General features: G+C 39.9%; 1 protein-coding gene across 1 annotated transcript; it reads right to left on the bottom strand.

Moving 5' to 3' along the window:
• Positions 1-1,479, bottom strand: LOC136203832 (AAA-ATPase At2g18193-like). Its single transcript, XM_065995066.1, has 2 exons — positions 487-1,479; positions 1-390 (listed from the first exon to the last, which is right to left on the bottom strand). Exons 1-2 carry the CDS (start codon positions 1,477-1,479, stop codon positions 1-3), a joined length of 1,383 nt encoding a protein of 460 aa, XP_065851138.1.
• Positions 1,480-19,354: the final 17,875 nt, after the last annotated feature.

Below are 19,354 nucleotides of genomic sequence, written 5' to 3'. Positions count from 1 at the left end.
TCAAGTAAGAGAGTTTTCATCATCTTGAACTGCTGCTTTTTCAATCTTTTTTTGGTTGAGAAATTTGAGGACTTGAGCTAGAGCTATATCTGGATCATCACTTTTCATCATTTCTTCAGCTAATGAAGCTGGTGTTGCCTCCACACTCTCAATCACTTCATCTATCTCTTTAAAGAGAGGATGTTCTTTTATTTCTAGATAATTTGACACCAATACCCTATATCCTTCACGACTGCAATATGACATGTGTATATGCATATCCATTCTTCCCGGTCTAAGCAATGCTGGATCCAATACTTCTTTATGATTCGTTGTGAATACTATTATTCTCTCCTCTAAACTGCTCGACCACAGTCCGTCAACACAATTTAGCAGTGATGACAGGCTAAACTGCATTCACATGTTAATCCACAATCATAAATCATATGTATTCGTAATAATAATAATAAGGAACAAATTGAATTTAATTGACCTAGAAATACTCACACTGACATCTTTATCATCTGAATCGCAACTGAAATCAGAAGAATCAGAATCCTCATCGGATTTGGACCGATCATGAACCTCTGAGGTACAATCTATATCTTCAACAACAATTATAGATTTTCTATCTGTTTCCAGAATAGTGCTCCTTAATTGATAATCCGAACCAATATCTGAAAGCTCTAGGATATAAATATCATACTTCAAATAATTGGCCATTGCCGCAATCAAGCTTGATTTACCAGTTCCAGGAGGACCGTACAGTAAATAACCGCGTTTCCAGGCTTTACCAATTCTCTTATAATAGTCCTTCCTGGTGAGAAATCTGTCAATATCTTGTACAATAGATTTCTTCAAATCGGAATCCATGGCGATTGTATCAAAAGTAGCAGAATGCTCAAATTCAATACTTATCCAATTTCCATGGCAAAGCGAATACAGCATCAGAACCCTTTCTTTGCTATTCCTAGTCATAGACTTGTGTATAGTAATAATATGTTTGAGGTATTCATCAAAGACCTTGTCTCTGTGTTTGGCCTCGAAACTTAGTTTAAAATATTCACCGCGGCCGTCTTCTCTTGATTGGAGGTCGAAGTGCCATTTAATATCAATGCCTTGGAAAGAATCGACGGTTTCCTGGCCTTTAACAAGGCCGGCGGTTAATTTCTTTTGTCCGCTGAATTTTCCGACTCTGATGATCTTGTTTTGAGGGCCGATTTTGGTGGAAAGATAAAATTTAGCTATTTCCAGAAGTTTGTTGCGAGAAATGCCTTCCCATGAATCATCGATGATGAAAGAGTCGTAACAAGGGGAAATCTTATAGGTGGAGAAATAGGATTTGAACTTAGCCTTGAGAAATTCTTCAAGCTTTTTGGGAACAAGTTCATGATAGACGTTCCGAAAGAGCATCAAGGAAGTGGAGAAAGAAGCGTATAAAGATAATAAAGAAGAAGTAGATGGAAAACTTGAAAGGTTTTGGATCAACAAAGCGACCATTCTCAGGATTGCAGAGTAAGCTGGATTTGACATGGGAAAATAAAATAACACGATTAGGGTTTTTTTCTAGGCAGAGTCTGCTACCTCCGATACTGTCCTTTTATATGACTTCGACTTCGACTTCGACTTCGAGTGGAATGAGAGAGAGAGGAGGTGCCTACAAAACCCTAATGTTTTTTTTTTAAACAAATCCTAATTTGTTATGCTTTTTAACTAATTTGTAGCGATTTCTCTAGAATCTAGTGAAGCATCCCATTTTAAAGAAATTATTTTATAAAATGCCCGCATTTGGTCTAGTCAATAGTATAACACCCGCATTTTCAATAGTAGTTATTATTCCTAAAACCACTTAAAATGTCCACCAATACAACATTTGGTCTCAATAATATTTATTATTCGTATAAATAAAACCATTAACACTCATAATTCAAATATTATTTTACATTTTTGCATATCACTACTTGTACGTTTTTTTCTCCAAAAATAATTAGCAAAATCAAGTCAAATGATTTGACAACATTAAATGTACGGTATTTTCAAAAATTCATTTTTTTTATTTTTGACTAGTTAAAATTCATATTCAAATCATTTTTCTCTCTTCTTTCTTCTTCTTCTTTTTCTAAAAAGAAGAGTGTTTTTTTACATTTCAAATTCAAATTTTTTTTTGAAAAAAATATCTCTTGCCACATCAGCAATCTAACAGTGTCAATTAAATTAATCCAACATTTAACTCTAAAGTTAAAATAACTGATCGAATTCTAAATGCAAGTATCTCAATCTAAATAAATGATGCTGTCATCTTTCCACTGGCCACGATCCCGAGCCATCCAAGGAGGAGGGAAGCAGCAGTAGTCATCAAAATACGCGGAGCGTGTCTATCACTATGCAGAGCACGCCGAACCCAATCCGAGAAGAGAATCCCGAAGGTCATCCACGCGGGGCGTGCTTCCTCATACGCGGAGCACAGATCAGACGTCCGGAAATAATGCTACCCAGGAGGACAAGTACGCGGGGCGTACTTCCGGGGACGCCACGCGTGAAGCCCATCGACGAAGAGCCCCCAAGTTCTGGAGACAAGCAGGTTTGATGTGAACGCCGTTTAACAGCTCTGTTAGATAAGGGTATAATTGTAGGTTTGTGAAAAATTCAAGGATAGTTTTGTGGGTTTATTTGATTTAAGGGCAAATCTGTTTTTCCGAGAAAACACAGGGTCAAATATGTGTATTAACCCAAATTTATCCATACAGTTTAGTGTGGTGCAAAAAATATTCTGCTTTGTTTTGATAATCTTCTGAGAAAAGGTATTAATGTGCCAGGTCAATGTTGTTTCTTTGATTTCCATTTTGAAACTTTAATTCATCTGTTTAAAAGTTGCCCTGATACGAAATTATATTGGAAGCAGGCTAATATGATTCATCTTGTTTATAAATTATATTGGAAGCAGGCTAATATGATTCATCTTGTTTCTATGTCCAAATCATCTTTTTTTTTTTTTTACTTAACCAATATAAATTTATTAATTTGATTCTATATTAATTATATTTCTTAATTTGTTACTATATTAATTGTGTTAATATAAATTTCTTAATTTGTTACTATATTAATTGTGTTAATATAATAGAACTCCGTAACAGGTTAGTTGGACACATTACACTTGGAAGTTTGTTTCTTTAGCTAGATCCAACTTGGCTCAAAACTGATCCAAATATAATGCAAGTTGGACTGAATTTAAACACAGTAGTTAATATTAAGCCCAAACCTAATCCTGTTTTAGCCATAAATAAATGGAACTTTTTACATGAAAATCATATTATAAAAATTAATTCTAAATATATCACAAATAAAATATATTTTTATACCATAATTTATAAATTTTAGACATCGATTCCTAAATTCTAAACCTAAAAAGTATATCATAGACCCTTAATTTATAAATCACAGTCCTTAAATATATTAAAAATACTGAATTCTTAGTTTGACATGATTCAAATTATTATTTGACATAGTTGTAAATAACTTTTGAAAAAGTGTATGTCCATGTAAATTTCCATAAACGGATCTAGGGATATTTGGTTGCTGTTTTTTAACCTCATGTTTGCATTTTCATTTTAAAAATGAGAGTTTTAGGTGTTTGGTTAGACATCTTATGTTTATCTTTTGTATCTGAAAGTAGTTCTTTTTATAAAAGCATGCAATCCCTGATTTTTGGGAAAACAGTTTTTTCAAACAGCAAACAGCAGGTAAAACAAACGGCCCTAATTCCATAATTCTAAACATATCCTTTTTATTAATTTCATTTTTCAGTATAATACAGAAAGTTTATGAGAGCAATGCTATTTCTTAATATTTAGGATTGACATTCTTCTATAAATCTTATAAAAAGTTATTCCTAATTTGTCAAACATATAGGGATGATAATAGGGTGAGAGATTCTCCTAAAACCGCGAGGATGGGGATGGGGATGGGGATGGGGATTTCTTGCCTCCAAAAGATAGAGGTGGTGATACTATCTCCAAACCGTGAGTTATTCCCCCATTCCTTAATAAATCCCCACAAAAATCCCTCAATATTTATAATGTTAATTTAGTTATAATTATATATTATAATTAAATTTAATAATTTATATGTATATTTTTATTTATCATTTACCACTTATTAATTACCCAAAATCCTAGCCTAATTAATTCCATCAAGTCCTCTCCCCTTCCCAACAGCAGTGTTCAAAAACCGAACCGGATCGAAATAACCGATCGAACCGATGAATTTCGGTTTTTTCGGTTTGGTTTTCGGTCTATTAGCTTCGGTTTCGGTTTTATTTTTTATAATATTTTGGTAATTTTGATCGGTTCGGTTTTTAAATCAAAATTACCGAATTAATCGAACAAACCGAAATAAATTAAATATAATTTGAAATTAGATTTATTATATAATTAGTGTATGTCATTTATTGTTCTAAGTTATATTTTGATTTAGAATTATATTATTAGTTACTTTTTTAAGCATGATAGTTTTTAAATTCTCTGTAACTGGTTATATTATTGGTCTATTTAATGTTTGGCTACCATAATTATACACTAATTCATATTTGGAACTAAGATTGATTTCATTTCTATATAAAATTTCTATGTTTTTTCTTTCTATTCTTTTTTTTCTTTCAAGTAAATACTCAACAACATCATTAACGGTGTAATATTAACCTTACATAAAAATAATTGTTAATGAAATTTTTTAATATATGAAAAGCGAATAACCGAACCGAACCAACCGAAATAATTCGATCGGTTCAGTTCGGTTATTTATTATTATTTGGTTAGGTTCGGTTTTTATTTTTGAGGCTACTCAGTTTTTGGTTATTTCGACCGAACCGACCGATGTACACCCCTACTTCCCAGTACTATATTATCACATATTGATCAGTTGAAATATGATTTTTACATTCTTTACATACGGTGATTGACCAGTGGTCAAAGGTGAAAATTACTGCTAACAACTCATTTATCCTTTATTATCAAGAATTTTGTTAATCACAGTGGATTATCTCACTCAATCCACATAAATAATTATGCTTTGCAAACAATTGATTCAGTTTAAGTTGGACTATGATTTCTACTGTATCAACCTTAAGTTTTTCCAATATCAATTACTATTTTTTTTAACAATCAATTACTGATTTTTAAAAACATTAAATCACTAGTTTTCTTTTTTAAAACAAGTAAATTACTAATTAAAAATCAATGAGATCATTATTTTTAAATTTTGTTGGGGGACGAGATTCTTCGTCACCCGTATGATGGAGAATATAAATCTTTGAATCTCTTAATGGGGACTTCCCGACTGCATCACTGCAAGAATTGGGGATCCAGCCCATTGACACACCTAATCAAACACAATTAGCATTAAAATACAATTAGTGTGTATATATATATAGTGCCGGAACTAGGACCCCGGATGATCCGGGGCTCAAACATATTAGTAAAAAAAATCGAAATTAACTGTGCGGTTGACGGTAAATTTTCAAAGTTCAGCCCGTTAGGGTTGACAAATTTTTTTAGCCTCCAACGCATTAAAACTGTAAAAAAATTATCATTTTTTTTAGAAACTAGCATTGAACTGATAGAAAATTAAATATATTTACTTTTATTTTTAATAGTAACGACGTAATAAAAATGAATATTAAATATGTTTACTTTTTTTAATGGTAAAGACATATTAAAAATGAATTCAAAAGTTCCTAAAAAAAATGAATTCAAAAGTGTTATGAAAATAAAAATGAAGAGTCCATTTGAATTAATTAATAATGGTAACATGTTTTTATAATTATTGAAAAATAAAATTAAAATAAATAAAAACATTTTTAAAGAAAATGAGGTCGAAGGGAATTGAACATAGGACCTCTCAAATAGAAGTAAGCATTCTTAACCATCTCATCTAACACCATTACTAAAAAAAATTCACAATTCTCCGGCCGCCAGCCGGGGCTCGAACCCTCCCCAAACTCCACTTGGTTTATATATATAAAGGAAATTTCACTTAAATGCTTATAAAATATAAAGTTATTCTTATTTTGTTAAACATGCTAAAAATTTCTAAAGTAATATAAAACTAAAATCAATATTTTGAGCTAGGCCAAAGTCCCGTGTGGCATTGAGAACTCCCTGAATCCTCGCCAACCAACTCCTACCGCAGGGGTCTACCCTTTTTAAGCATTATCAAGGAGAAATTATACTCAAAGGTTAACTATTTCCAACTCTTCACAATCACAACGTATCAATAAAAAATAGGATTTCTCCCCACGCCATAGCATCCGCATACCACCTCCACTTCAAGATATATTCAAGCACTCCACTCACTACAAAATGCTTAAAAAGTAACAACTCTTCACATACAAAACTTGAATCACAAACTAACAACTATGTACAGTGGCGAATAAAGAACTGCTCGGTTGGGGGAGCCAATTTAACACCAAGCCGAGCCGCTCAAATACGGATGACTTGAGGCAGCCCAAAGTTGAGCGCCTCAAGTCTGGGGGTGCTAATTCAGCACCGCCAACCTTAAACAATGGAGACAGGGGAGCCGGAAACCACCCCTATTCAGGGTGGTTCCGACGGCCGGAGGGGCCCAGGCACCCCCAGGCCCCTCCCTGTCTCCGCCCTTGGCTGTGAAGTACAAAACACATGAAATATGGGAAACACAGATATATCATTCAGTAATATACCACTTGATTTAGGGATTAGGAGCTTGCCTTTAGATCCAGGACAATGGTTTTTTGGATGTTAAATACCATTGGATGGACAACCATTGGTCTACAAGACCCTCTTAAGAAGCTTCCTGAAGAAGTTCCTGTACGAAATATGTGTCCCTCTTAGGCAGCTTAGTTCCCATACGACTTGGCTTTGGTGATCTCTCACGACATGGGCCTCTAGATCATAACCTATAGGGTAGTTGAGATATGTTGCATGGCCTCCATGACCTGAAAACGCATAAAAGACATTTTCATATATATTTATAGCAAAATTCGTTGCTCAACTAAACAGAGGCATTTCATATTTGTGAATGTTAAAATAATTGGAAAGCTATAATAAGAAGACAGCAACCATCTAGCAGGTACTATGAGCCCTCTATCCCACGCATCTAAGTATCTAACACCGAAAACTCTCATTTGTTACCGCCTTCTTACATAATATCTTGCCATACACCCCATGCCAAAAGATATTAGAACTTTTGGGATGAAATGAAAATAAAGGTGAGATAAGCTCAACATGTAAGAGTTCAAGTTTAGGTAAAATTAAACTAAACTATAACGGAAATGAACATGTAGATGTAAATAAGACGAGCTAATACAGTATAACACCATGATAATCTTCGAAATTAAATACAGTACAATTATCTTCAACAAAAAGTAAGCTTAAGCAAATATAGTATATACCGTCAACATAACAAGTAGAGATTAATGCCAGCTAATGAGATTTCAAATTCAGTATTAATCAAAAACAAAAATAGAAGCATTCACATCTCAGTTGCAATCTCATCTACCATTAATATCCATAACTATAAACCAACAATATCATCATCAGACTGGTGTGCGCGTAACGGTTAGCGGTAGAGTTTCTCTAATGACGACGAATTAAATGTGTATTGCGGTGAATGTGCTATGTCTATGAATGTGGTCTTTATAAATTGCTCTTAACTCTACTTAGACGCTACGACTACTTAGGGGCAAGTGTACCCCGTCGTATCAAGTAATAATCCGGTTAAGACCGGGTATCGAATCCGCGGGATTTATAATTACAAGTATTAGACGACTCGGTTTCGTATGTTATTTAAGCGGTGATTACTTTGGGGTAAAGTAAGACACAACTACACACTATTCCTAACTATTGGCGACACAGATTCGTGTAGCTAAAACTCTATTAAGCGGGCTGTGTATGATAAGTTATAACCACGATAAATAACGACTCTAAATGTATACGGATAATGGTTTATTCTTGCAAAGACGACCAAGTGTAGTAAGACCGACCCGTGAAGTACTTAGACCACGTGATTCCTAGTCAAGGCGTGTCTAATGCGGGGGAACTAGAAATTAGGTCCCGTAAGTTCCGTGGCTTGTCAATTCCTACGGTTTCCGGTTTGTCACTTCCGGTAGGGCAACACCTATATGATTCCCTAAAGATAGCCCGGATGGCAGCGGTAATCGCGTGCTCCTACACCATAATCAATTATCAATATCAAAACAGGCAATAAACATTAACACGTAAAGGGAAATAGAGATTATGAATCATAAATTATAAATATGGAAAGTGTATAGATGAAATACAACCAAGCCTAGTACATAGGAAGAGTACAAGCTAATTAGCAAGTAAAAAGGGAGAATCCGCCCTTGGAACTAGCTAACCGGACTCAAAGCCGTCTCCTAGGTCGTGGAGGTGGAACTCTCGAGCTTGGTGACGAATGATGGAGGTGGAACTTCGATGGAACGCCGGAACAATCGAACAAGCTCTCAAGGGGGAGAGTTTAACTACAAAATCTGAATCTAAATTACAAGGAAAGAAAAGAGTATAGTATAGCTCTCTAGTATGCAATTGGTGTCTAATGAAGCTCAAGAGCTATCTATTTATAGACATCAAGTAGGGGCAAGTTTGTAATTTCACAAAGCACAATCATAGAGGTACATTATTTGGTGCAGAAATCCCATAATACGCCCCGCGTATGGTGAAACACGCCCCGCGTATGGTGAAACACGCCCCGCGTATATGCTCATTCCGTCAGAAATCTCCTGCATGTGGACCAATTCTATGTCCAATTGTCTCAAACACGCCCTGCGTAGCTGAAGTACGCCCCGCGTGTTTGAGTCCCTGATGTTTTTACGTTGAAGAACTGCCTTTTACGCCCCGCGTATATAGTGGTACGCCCCGCGTATGGAGAGTTAACTCTGGGAGACAATGCAGTCTGACTTTCAGGATTAGGCCAATTATTGCCGACATGTGTCATACGCCCCGCGTAGTGTGTCATACGCCCCGCATTTGCTGAGTAGATTCCATGTGGTGGTTCAGGATTGATCAATCATTTCTGACACACATGTCTACACGTCCCGCGTAAGGGTTGATACGCCCCGCGTATGAGTGGATTTTTGCTCCTTATTGTACCTGCAAAATACACTTCTCACGAGCCGAGTTAGCTTGACATTTTATTCTCTAATTTCAACTAAAAATAAAGAAAATTAACCGAAAGCTCGGATTTTATTTTTATTTTATTATTTTATTGAAACACTCTATTTTTGTAATTAAACTTATTCATTTTATCCAAAATCATCCCGTAAATCACGCTAAAAGATAGGGACGAAACGCCCCTATCAAACCTCCTCGGACTTTAAAGTTTTACTTGTCCTCAAGTAAAAGAAATCGAAAGACAAGGGATTGAGAGAAAATTAAGAAACAAACCGAAGGTTGATTTTGCCAAGTGCGTGATTTCAAAGTTATGGTTTTGTGCAAAGGTTTCGGTAATTACCTACGCCAACAATTGAGTACAAAAACTTGTTTGAAACCTCCATAATCAAGATTTAATAGGCAATATCAACGGGGTTGATTATCTTTTGAGAACCCGGTAGTACCTCACCAAGGGATTTCGCTCTTACGCTCAAGGTCGGTGTTTTATCGCTCTCCTTTGCACTTACTCGAGATCATGTTCAATTTGCATTTTTATCCGGGTTTTTCCTCTTAAAATATGGTTAGGCAATATTAAAAATGAACCTGGAGGGGGGTTGCAATGTGGCTGGCTTCTTTAGTGGTTAGTTTAAAGAAACTCGAGTTTAAAAATACCGTTTTGTGATTGCACCGCATCATTGTTTATTTCAGCCTTTGCCAATTTTACAGAATATACTTCAAAATTGCTCGTGTGGAGCTTGAGAATGCCTTTTTATTTTATTGTGTCCTTTGTTTACATAGAGGCATAAAAACAATATTTTGAGAGCTTATGATATTCATTTGCCAAGGCCGTGACTTATTTCAGGTAATTTGGGTGCAACTTGATTATGTCGGTAATTTGAACAAGAGGAAAAATGGTTAAATGTTAGGAGGGTATTAACAAAAAAGTTGGTTAATAGGCTCGAGGGGGTTTTCTAATGTTTAATGAAAACGAGAAAAATAAATTAAGAAAAATTAGCCTAGGTGGGTTCGGTTTATCATCTATTGCCTTTTTACCACAATAAGTGTACTTAACCCGGTATTGGATGAAAATTCTATGAGTCGAGTGAAGTCAAAGCTCTCGAAAAATTGTGAAAGAATTAGAGTTCTCGTACGAACTCTTTTAGGCTCAAAAATACCCCACAAAGATTCGGGTTTAAATTGTGTACTATCAAGTTTTCGCTAAATTCTCAACTATCCCATTTTTATTGTCTTTTCAAAGTTCATTATGGAGATGACAATTGGGTTAAGACTCAATGCTTTAGTTTAGTACTAACCTAAGCTTTGCACAAATTCCTTAATTTCAAAACCAAGACTAAAATTTCTTCATCGAATCATTCCTTTATGTTCCGACACTTTTATTTTTGATGATAAATAACGGAACTTTAATTAATTTCCGAAGGAGGGATAGCGTGTCGTGGAAAATTTGAAAGAGTCAATAAATTAGTTTAGTTATTTTGTTGTTTATTTTATTTTTATTTTTGTTTTTGGTAGTGCAAAACAAGCGTTAAGTGAGGGGTTGCACGTCCCTCCGCGTTATTTAAAATGACGCCTATTCCAAGGGCATCGCAAAAAGAAATGAAAACAAAACAAAAATAAAGTGAGAAAGGAAAAGAAAAAGAAGACCCTTAGTGGTTAGGGGTTACGCGTTATTTAAAATGACGCCTATTCTAAGGGCGCCCCGCGTAACCAGTAAGTTTTGTGGTGTTTTTGGGCAGAGACTCAAATACGCGGGGCGCAGAAACGGGGCGCCCCGCGTGTTTGAGTTTCTGAATCATTTTTAAACATAAAAACGAAGGGACGCGGGGCGTGCCATGGGTTACGCCCTGCGTGGTTTTATTACAAGCAGTAAAAATAAACAAAAACAACATGAAACATAAACGGAAAGCACTGATATATTAAAAATAAAAAAGATAGTACATGAAACATCAAAACGGCAAAACAAAGGAAAATAAAAACAAAAGAAAACATAAAGAAAATGGGACTATGGTTGAGATGGAGGTGGAGTGCCATGGAGGTTGAAGTAGGAGGCGAAGGAAGCGGTGAGAGCATCGAAACGAGTGTCGATATGGGTCCGGTCCTCACGTTGTTGTGCCTCAATGGTATCGAAGCGGGTGTTGAGGGTGGCAAATTGGGGGTCATAATGGACCCGGTCCCGGCGTTGGTTATCCTCCAAGATATCCAACCGAGCATAAATGGCATTAAAGTCATGGTTAGGTGGAGGATTGAAATTGAGACCCAAGCTTGAATCCGAATCCGGCCCCCCTTCCTTGTTGGCATGAGCCGCCCCCGAAGTCTCTCCCAGGCCCGAAGTGGAACGGTTAAGGGACTTAAAAGCGTTTTGCTCCACGGGCCTAGGCAAAAGGCGTGGGAGGCTAGCAAGGGTAGCCGCGCCAAGAGGGGAGGTGGCGAAAAGAGTGACTAGATGGCCTAACTCGATCTTGCCCCGCTTCCGGGTGGAAATGTGGTGGAGTTGGACGACCATAAGGTAAGAAAGGTCATAAGCGTAGTTGTTGACACAACAATAGAGTGCCAAAAGTTCGTCCTTGTTAACCTTGGTGGATTCCGTCTTCCCCGAGAAGTAGATGGAGATGAAGCGGTGGAGAAGTTGGAGGATTGGATCACGAATGAGAGAGGGGCGGAGGTTGGAGACGTCATAATCCTCGGACCCGGTGATGGAGGTCCAAAAATCACGAGCAGAAACCTCCTCAGGCCAATGGGAGATACCGTTTTCCGCTTGTTTAGTGAAGTGAGTGCGGAGCCATGGGGTATCAATGGTGAAGGGGTGGTTGTGAAGGCGAAAATTGAATAGGGCAGCATCGGGGACATTCTTAGAGGTGAGGGTGGTGTAGAACTCCAAAACTAAGGAGGGGTAAATGTGGTGTCTTGCCAGAAAATGATCGTACCAAGAGAGAGCACGGAGGCGTGCTACGAAAGCTTCGCCTAGACCGAAACGGTTAAGGGTGTTTCGCTCTATATACGGAAGTTCCATAAAGTGGGTAGCGGACAATGTTTAGTAGTGCTCGGCCTCCCCCTCGGTTAGGAGATGAAAAGGGGCCCGTTGTAGGCGGGTAAGAGGTGGAGTTCCCTCCCGCTCGGGAGGTGGAGGAGATGGTTGGTTTTGTGCGGAACTAGAGGATCGGGCCCGAGTGGCCCCTGGGGGACTTATGACGGCGACTCTCTTTCGTGCCATGGTGATAGTTAGGAATGGAGAGGGATTGAGAGAAGGTGGGAGACGGTTGTGGTAAAGTTGAGATGATAGTGAGGGAAGAAGAAGGAAAAGAGGAGATATAAATAGGGGAGAAGGGGGGAATCCAAGCAAAGCTCGGATTCCCAGAGGGGTACGCGGGGCGTGAAGGGGCCACGCCACGCGTATCCCTCCCCCTGACGTTATTTTATGCAAAATTGGTGAGGTACTCGCGGCGTAATTAGGGTTACGCCACGCGTATTGGACCTCCTTCTCCTTTTTTATGACAAAAAGGGCGGAGACGCGGGGCGTAAATATGGTTACGCCCCGCGTATGAGGACGGAAGATGAAGGACTTTTTGTGGTTTTTTTTTGGTAATTTTCTGATTTTTTTTTTACTTTTGGATTTATGAATGTTTAAGGATTTTAATTGATTTTATGATTTTTTATGTTTTATTTATGACTCTTTTTAATTTTTATTAGTTTATAATTAAGGAGGTGGTTAATGGAAATTTATTGTGGAGGGAAGTTGAAAATTTGAATTTGGAAGGATGGAAGTTGATTGGATGGAAAGGAAGGTGGAGTGTGGAATTGGAAAAGGTGTATGGGGAAGATGAGTGATGGAAAGTTTGAGGGAAAGGAAGTTGCCATGGGGAGTTGTAATTCGCAACTCCCCGAGGATACGCGGGGCGTGACCTGGGGTACGACGTGCGTGTCCTCCCACGTGGCGTTTATTCAAAAGGTGACGAAAATTAAAATGTACGCGGGGCGTGGAAGGAGAGACGCCCCGCGTATCGTGTCTTTTATTGTGAATGAGGATTAGACACGTAGATACGCAGGGCGTAAAGGTGCGTACGCCCCGCGTGTCATAAAATTTGGATTAAAAAGGGATTTGTTTTTCTTTTGGTTTTATAAAAATAAAAGAAAATAGAAGAAGCTAAAATAAAGTGAAGATGAAAATAGAATAACAATGAACAATAACGAAGGGACGCGGGGCGTGCAATGGGTTACTCCCTGCGTGGTTTTATTACAAGCAGTAAAAATAAACATAAACAACACGAAACATAAACAGAAAGCACTAATGTATTAAAAATAAAAAAGATAGTACATGAAACATCAAAACGGCAAAACAAAGGAAAATAAAAACAAAAGAAAACATAAAGAAAATGGGACTATGGTTGAGATGGAGGTGGAGTGCCATGGAGGTTGAAGTAGGAGGCGAAGGAAGCGGTGAGAGCATCGAAACGAGTGTCGATATGGGTCCGGTCCTCATGTTGTTGTGCCTCAATGGTATCGAAGCGGGTGTTGAGGGTGGCAAACTGGGAGTCATAATGGACCCGGTCCCGGCGTTGGTTATCCTCCAAGATATCCAACCGAGCATAAATGGCATTAAAGTCATGGTTGGGTGGAGGACTGAAATTGAGACCCAAGCTTGAATCCGAATCCGGACCCCCTTCCTTGTTGGCATGAGCCGCCCCCGAAGTCTCTCCCAGGCCCGAAGTGGAACGGTTAAGGGACTTAAAAGCATTTTTTCTCCACGGGCCTAGGCAAAAGGCTTGGGAGGCTAGCAAGGGTAGCCGCGCCAAGAGGGGAGGTGGCGAAAAGAGTGACTAGATGGCCTAACTCGATCTTGCCCCGCTTCCGGGTGGAAATGTGGTGGAGTTGGACGACCATAAGGTAAGAAAGGTCATAAGCGTAGTTGTTGACACAACAATAGAGTGCCAAAAGTTCGTCCTTGTTAACCTTGGTGGATTCCGTCTTTCCCGAGAAGTAGATGGAGATGAAGCGGTGGAGAAGTTGGAGGATTGGATCACGAATGAGAGAGGGGCGGAGGTTGGAGACGTCATAATCCTCGGACCCGGTGATGGAGGTCCAAAAATCACGAGCAGAAACCTCCTCAGGCCAATGGGAGATACCGTTTTCCGCTTGTTTAGTGAAGTGAGTGCGGAGCCATGGGGTATCAATGGTGAAGGGGTGGTTGTGAAGGCGAAAATTGAATAGGGCAGCATCGGGGACATTATTAGAGGTGAGGGTGGTGTAGAACTCCAAAACTAAGGAGGGGTAAATGCGGTGTCTTGCCAGAAAATGATCGTACCAAGAGAGAGCACGGAGGCGTGCTACGAAAGCTTCGCCTAGACCGAAACGGTTAAGGGTGTTTCGCTCTATGTACGGAAGTTCCATAAAGTGGGTAGCAGACAATGTTTGGTAGTGCTCGGCCTCCCTCTTGGTTAGGAGATGAAAAGGCGCCCGGTGTAGGCGGTTAAGAGGTGGAGTTCCCTCCCGCTCGTGAGGTGGAGGAGATGGTTGGTTTTGTGCGGAACTAGAGGATCGGGCCCGAGTGGCCCCTGGGGGACTTATGACGGCGACTCTCTTTCGTGCCATGGTGATAGTTAGGAATGGAGAGGGATTGAGAGAAGGTGGGAGACGGTTGTGGTAAAGTTGAGATGATAGTGAGGGAAGAAGAAGGAAAAGAGGAGATATAAATAGGGGAGAAGGGGGGAATCCAAGCAAAGCTCGGATTCCCAGAGGGGTACGCGGGGCGTGAAGGGGCCACGCCACGCGTATCCCTCCCCCTGACGTTATTTTATGCAAAATTGGTGAGGTACTCGCGGCGTAATTAGGGTTACGCCACGCGTATTGGACCTCCTTCTCCTTTTTTATGACAAAAAGGGCGGAGACGCGGGGCGTAAATATGGGTACGCCCCGCGTATGAGGACGGAAGATGAAGGACTTTTTGTGGTTTTTTTTTGGTAATTTTCTGATTTTTTTTTACTTTTGGAATTATGAATGTTTAAGGATTTTAATTGATTTTATGATTTTTTATGTTTTATTTATGACTCTTTTTAATTTTTATTAGTTTATAATTAAGGAGGTGGTTAATGGAAATTTATTGTGGAGGGAAGTTGAAAATTTGAATTTGGAAGGATGGAAGTTGATTGGATGGAAAGGAAGGTGGAGTGTGGAATTGGAAAAGGTGTATGGGGAAGATGAGTGATGGAAAGTTTGAGGGAAAGGAAGTTGCCATGGGGAGTTGTAATTCGCAACTCCCCGAGGATACGCGGGGCGTGACCTGGGGTACGACGCGCGTGTCCTCCCACGTGGCGTTTATTCAAAAGGTGACGAAAATTAAAATGTACGCGGGGCGTGGAAGGAGAGACGCCCCGCGTATCGTGTCTTTTATTGTGAATGAGGATTAGACACGTAGATACGCAGGGCGTAAAGGTGCGTACGCCCCGCGTGTCATAAAATTTGGATTAAAAAGGGATTTGTTTTTCTTTTGGTTTTATAAAAATAAAAGAAAATAGAAGAAGCTAAAATAAAGTGAAGATGAAAATAGAATAACAATGCACAATAACGAAGGGACGCGGGGCGTGCAATGGGTTACTCCCTGCGTGGTTTTATTACAAGCAGTAAAAATAAACATAAACAACACGAAACATAAACAGAAAGCACTAATGTATTAAAAATAAAAAAGATAGTACATGAAACATCAAAACGGCAAAACAAAGGAAAATAAAAACAAAAGAAAACATAAAGAAAATGGGACTATGGTTGAGATGGAGGTGGAGTGCCATGGAGGTTGAAGTAGGAGGCGAAGGAAGCGGTGAGAGCATCGAAACGAGTGTCGATATGGGTCCGGTCCTCATGTTGTTGTGCCTCAATGGTATCGAAGCGGGTGTTGAGGGTGGCAAACTGGGAGTCATAATGGACCCGGTCCCGGCGTTGGTTATCCTCCAAGATATCCAACCGAGCATAAATGGCATTAAAGTCATGGTTGGGTGGAGGACTGAAATTGAGACCCAAGCTTGAATCCGAATCCGGACCCCCTTCCTTGTTGGCATGAGCCGCCCCCGAAGTCTCTCCCAGGCCCGAAGTGGAACGGTTAAGGGACTTAAAAGCATTTTTTCTCCACGGGCCTAGGCAAAAGGCTTGGGAGGCTAGCAAGGGTAGCCGCGCCAAGAGGGGAGGTGGCGAAAAGAGTGACTAGATGGCCTAACTCGATCTTGCCCCGCTTCCGGGTGGAAATGTGGTGGAGTTGGACGACCATAAGGTAAGAAAGGTCATAAGCGTAGTTGTTGACACAACAATAGAGTGCCAAAAGTTCGTCCTTGTTAACCTTGGTGGATTCCGTCTTCCCCGAGAAGTAGATGGAGATGAAGCGGTGGAGAAGTTGGAGGATTGGATCACGAATGAGAGAGGGGCGGAGGTTGGAGACGTCATAATCCTCGGACCCGGTGATGGAGGTCCAAAAATCACGAGCAGAAACCTCCTCAGGCCAATGGGAGATACCGTTTTCCGCTTGTTTAGTGAAGTGAGTGCGGAGCCATGGGGTATCAATGGTGAAGGGGTGGTTGTGAAGGCGAAAATTGAATAGGGCAGCATCGGGGACATTATTAGAGGTGAGGGTGGTGTAGAACTCCAAAACTAAGGAGGGGTAAATGCGGTGTCTTGCCAGAAAATGATCGTACCAAGAGAGAGCACGGAGGCGTGCTACGAAAGCTTCGCCTAGACCGAAACGGTTAAGGGTGTTTCGCTCTATGTACGGAAGTTCCATAAAGTGGGTAGCAGACAATGTTTGGTAGTGCTCGGCCTCCCCCTTGGTTAGGAGATGAAAAGGCGCCCGGTGTAGGCGGTTAAGAGGTGGAGTTCCCTCCCGCTCGTGAGGTGGAGGAGATGGTTGGTTTTGTGCGGAACGGGAGGATCGGGCCCGAGTGGCCCGTGGGGGACTTATGTCGGTGACTCTCTTTCGTGCCATGGTGATAGTTAGGAATGGAGAGGGATTGAGAGAAGGTGGGAGAAGGTTGTGGTAAAGTTGAGATGATAATGAGGGAAGAAGAAGGAAAAGAGGAGATATAAATAGGGGAGAAGGGGGGAATCCAAGCAAAGCTCGGATTTCCAGAGGGATACGCGGGGCGTGAAGGGGCCACGCCACGCGTATCCCTCCCCTTGACGTTATTTTACGCAAAATTGGTGAGGTACGCGCGGCGTAATTGGGGTTACGCCATGCGTATCGGACCTCCTGCTCCTTTTTTATGACAAAAAGGGCGGAGACGCGGGGCGTAAATGTGGTTACGCCCCGCGTATGAGGACGGAAGATGAAGGACTTTTTGTGGGTTTTTTTTTTGTAATTTTCTGATTTTTTTTTTGACTTTTGGATTTATGAATGTTTAAGGATTTTATGATTTTTTATGTTTTATTTATGACTCTTTTTAATTTTTATTAGTTTATAATTAAGGAGGTGGTTAATGGAAATTTATTGTGGAGGGAAGTTGAAAATTTGAATTTGGAAGGATGGAAGTTGATTGGATGGAAAGGAAGATGGAGTGTGGAAGTGGAAAATGTGTATGGGGAAGATGAGTGATGGAAAGTTTGAGGGAAAGGGAGTTGCCATGAGGAGTTGTAATTCGCAACTCCCCGAGGATACGCGGGGCGTGCCCTGGGGTACGTCCCGCGTGTCCTCCCACGTGGCGTTTATTCAAAAGGTGACGAAAATTAAAATGTACGCGGGGCGTGGAAGGAGAGACGCCCCGCGTATCGTGTCTTTTATTGTGAATGAGGATTAGACACGTAGATACGTGGGACGTAAAGGTGCATACGCCCCGCGTGTCATAAAATTTGGATTAAAAAGGGATTTGTTTTTCTTTTGGTTTTATAAAAATAAAAGAAAATAGAAGAAGATAAAATAAAGTGAAGATGAAAATAGAATAACAATGCACAATAAAGAAACAAAATAAAGTTTATAATACATATAGACAAGTGGTTCGAGGAACTCAAACCGGTGCTACGTTTTGAGTCGGAGTACCTCGACTTTTTCCTATCCTAGGTGAATGCCTCTAATCGCGTAAGATATCCAAATTCTTGAATAAACAACCCGTACCTACAAAACGGATTGTTAGCTTCAAAAGAATTTAACAAAAACCAAAAACTATATTTACAGAAATTATCGAAGAGTTTAGTTTGCTCCCTTTTTGACTCCTTTGGTAGTTCAAAAACAGGGAAATGTTCCGACGTAGAAGGAACCTCCGACTCTTCTAACTTTGGATTTATTTCCATAGGTCCGCGCACAACCGACTCATCGATGTTCGTTTTCTCACAACTGAAACGACTTTTATTCCTTGGGGATCCTTTTGAGAAAACTCAATTAACTCGGGCTTCCCATTTTGGCGAACCGAATTGGTATCTCGAATTGATTCGTCTGCGGCGGAATCAAGAGGAGACTTCAATCTGGCCCATAGATTTCCTATTTCCCTGAAATATGTCTCAGTGTTAGATAATCTTTCACGAATATCTTTAAGCAAAGAGTTTATCACATCGAATTGCGAGGTTGAGTGTGGGCATTCGTCATCCATGCGGTCGTCCCACCGATGACGACTATGAAGCATCATAACATGAAACAAATCATTAGTAACAACACGAAACAAAATAACTTATTCACACAAAAAAGAAAGTAATATTTACGAATGCTTAAACTAACAATAAATTGTTTTTGTCTAATATTGCAAGAAATTATAAATCCCCGACAACGGCGCCAAAAACTTGGTGTGCGTGTAACGGCTAGCGGTAGAGTTTCTCTAATGACGACGAATTAAATGTGTATTGCGGTGAATGTGCTATGTCTATGAATGTGGTCTTTATAAATTGCTCTTAACTCTACTTAGACGCTACGACTACTTAGGGGCAAGTGTACCCCGTCGTATCAAGTAATAATCCGGTTAAGACCGGGTATCGAATCCACGAGATTTATAATTACAAGTATTAGACGACTCGTTTCGTATGTTATTTAAGCGGTGATTACTTTGGGGTAAAGTAAGACACAACTACACACTATTCCTAACTATTGGCGACACAGATTCGTGTAGCTAAAACTCTATGAAGTGGGGCGTGTATGATAAGTATACGGATAATGGTTTATTCTTGCAAAGACGACCAAGTGTAGTAAGACCGACCCGTGAAGTACTTAGACTACGTGATTCCTAGTCAAGGCGTGTCTAATGCGGGGGAACTAGAAA

Source organism: Euphorbia lathyris, chromosome 8 (genome assembly GCF_963576675.1).
Source record: "Euphorbia lathyris chromosome 8, ddEupLath1.1, whole genome shotgun sequence".
NCBI classification, from domain to species: Eukaryota; Viridiplantae; Streptophyta; class Magnoliopsida; order Malpighiales; family Euphorbiaceae; genus Euphorbia; species Euphorbia lathyris.
Note: the sequence above shows the minus strand (reverse complement) of the source record. Positions and strands in the feature narration are given on the sequence as shown.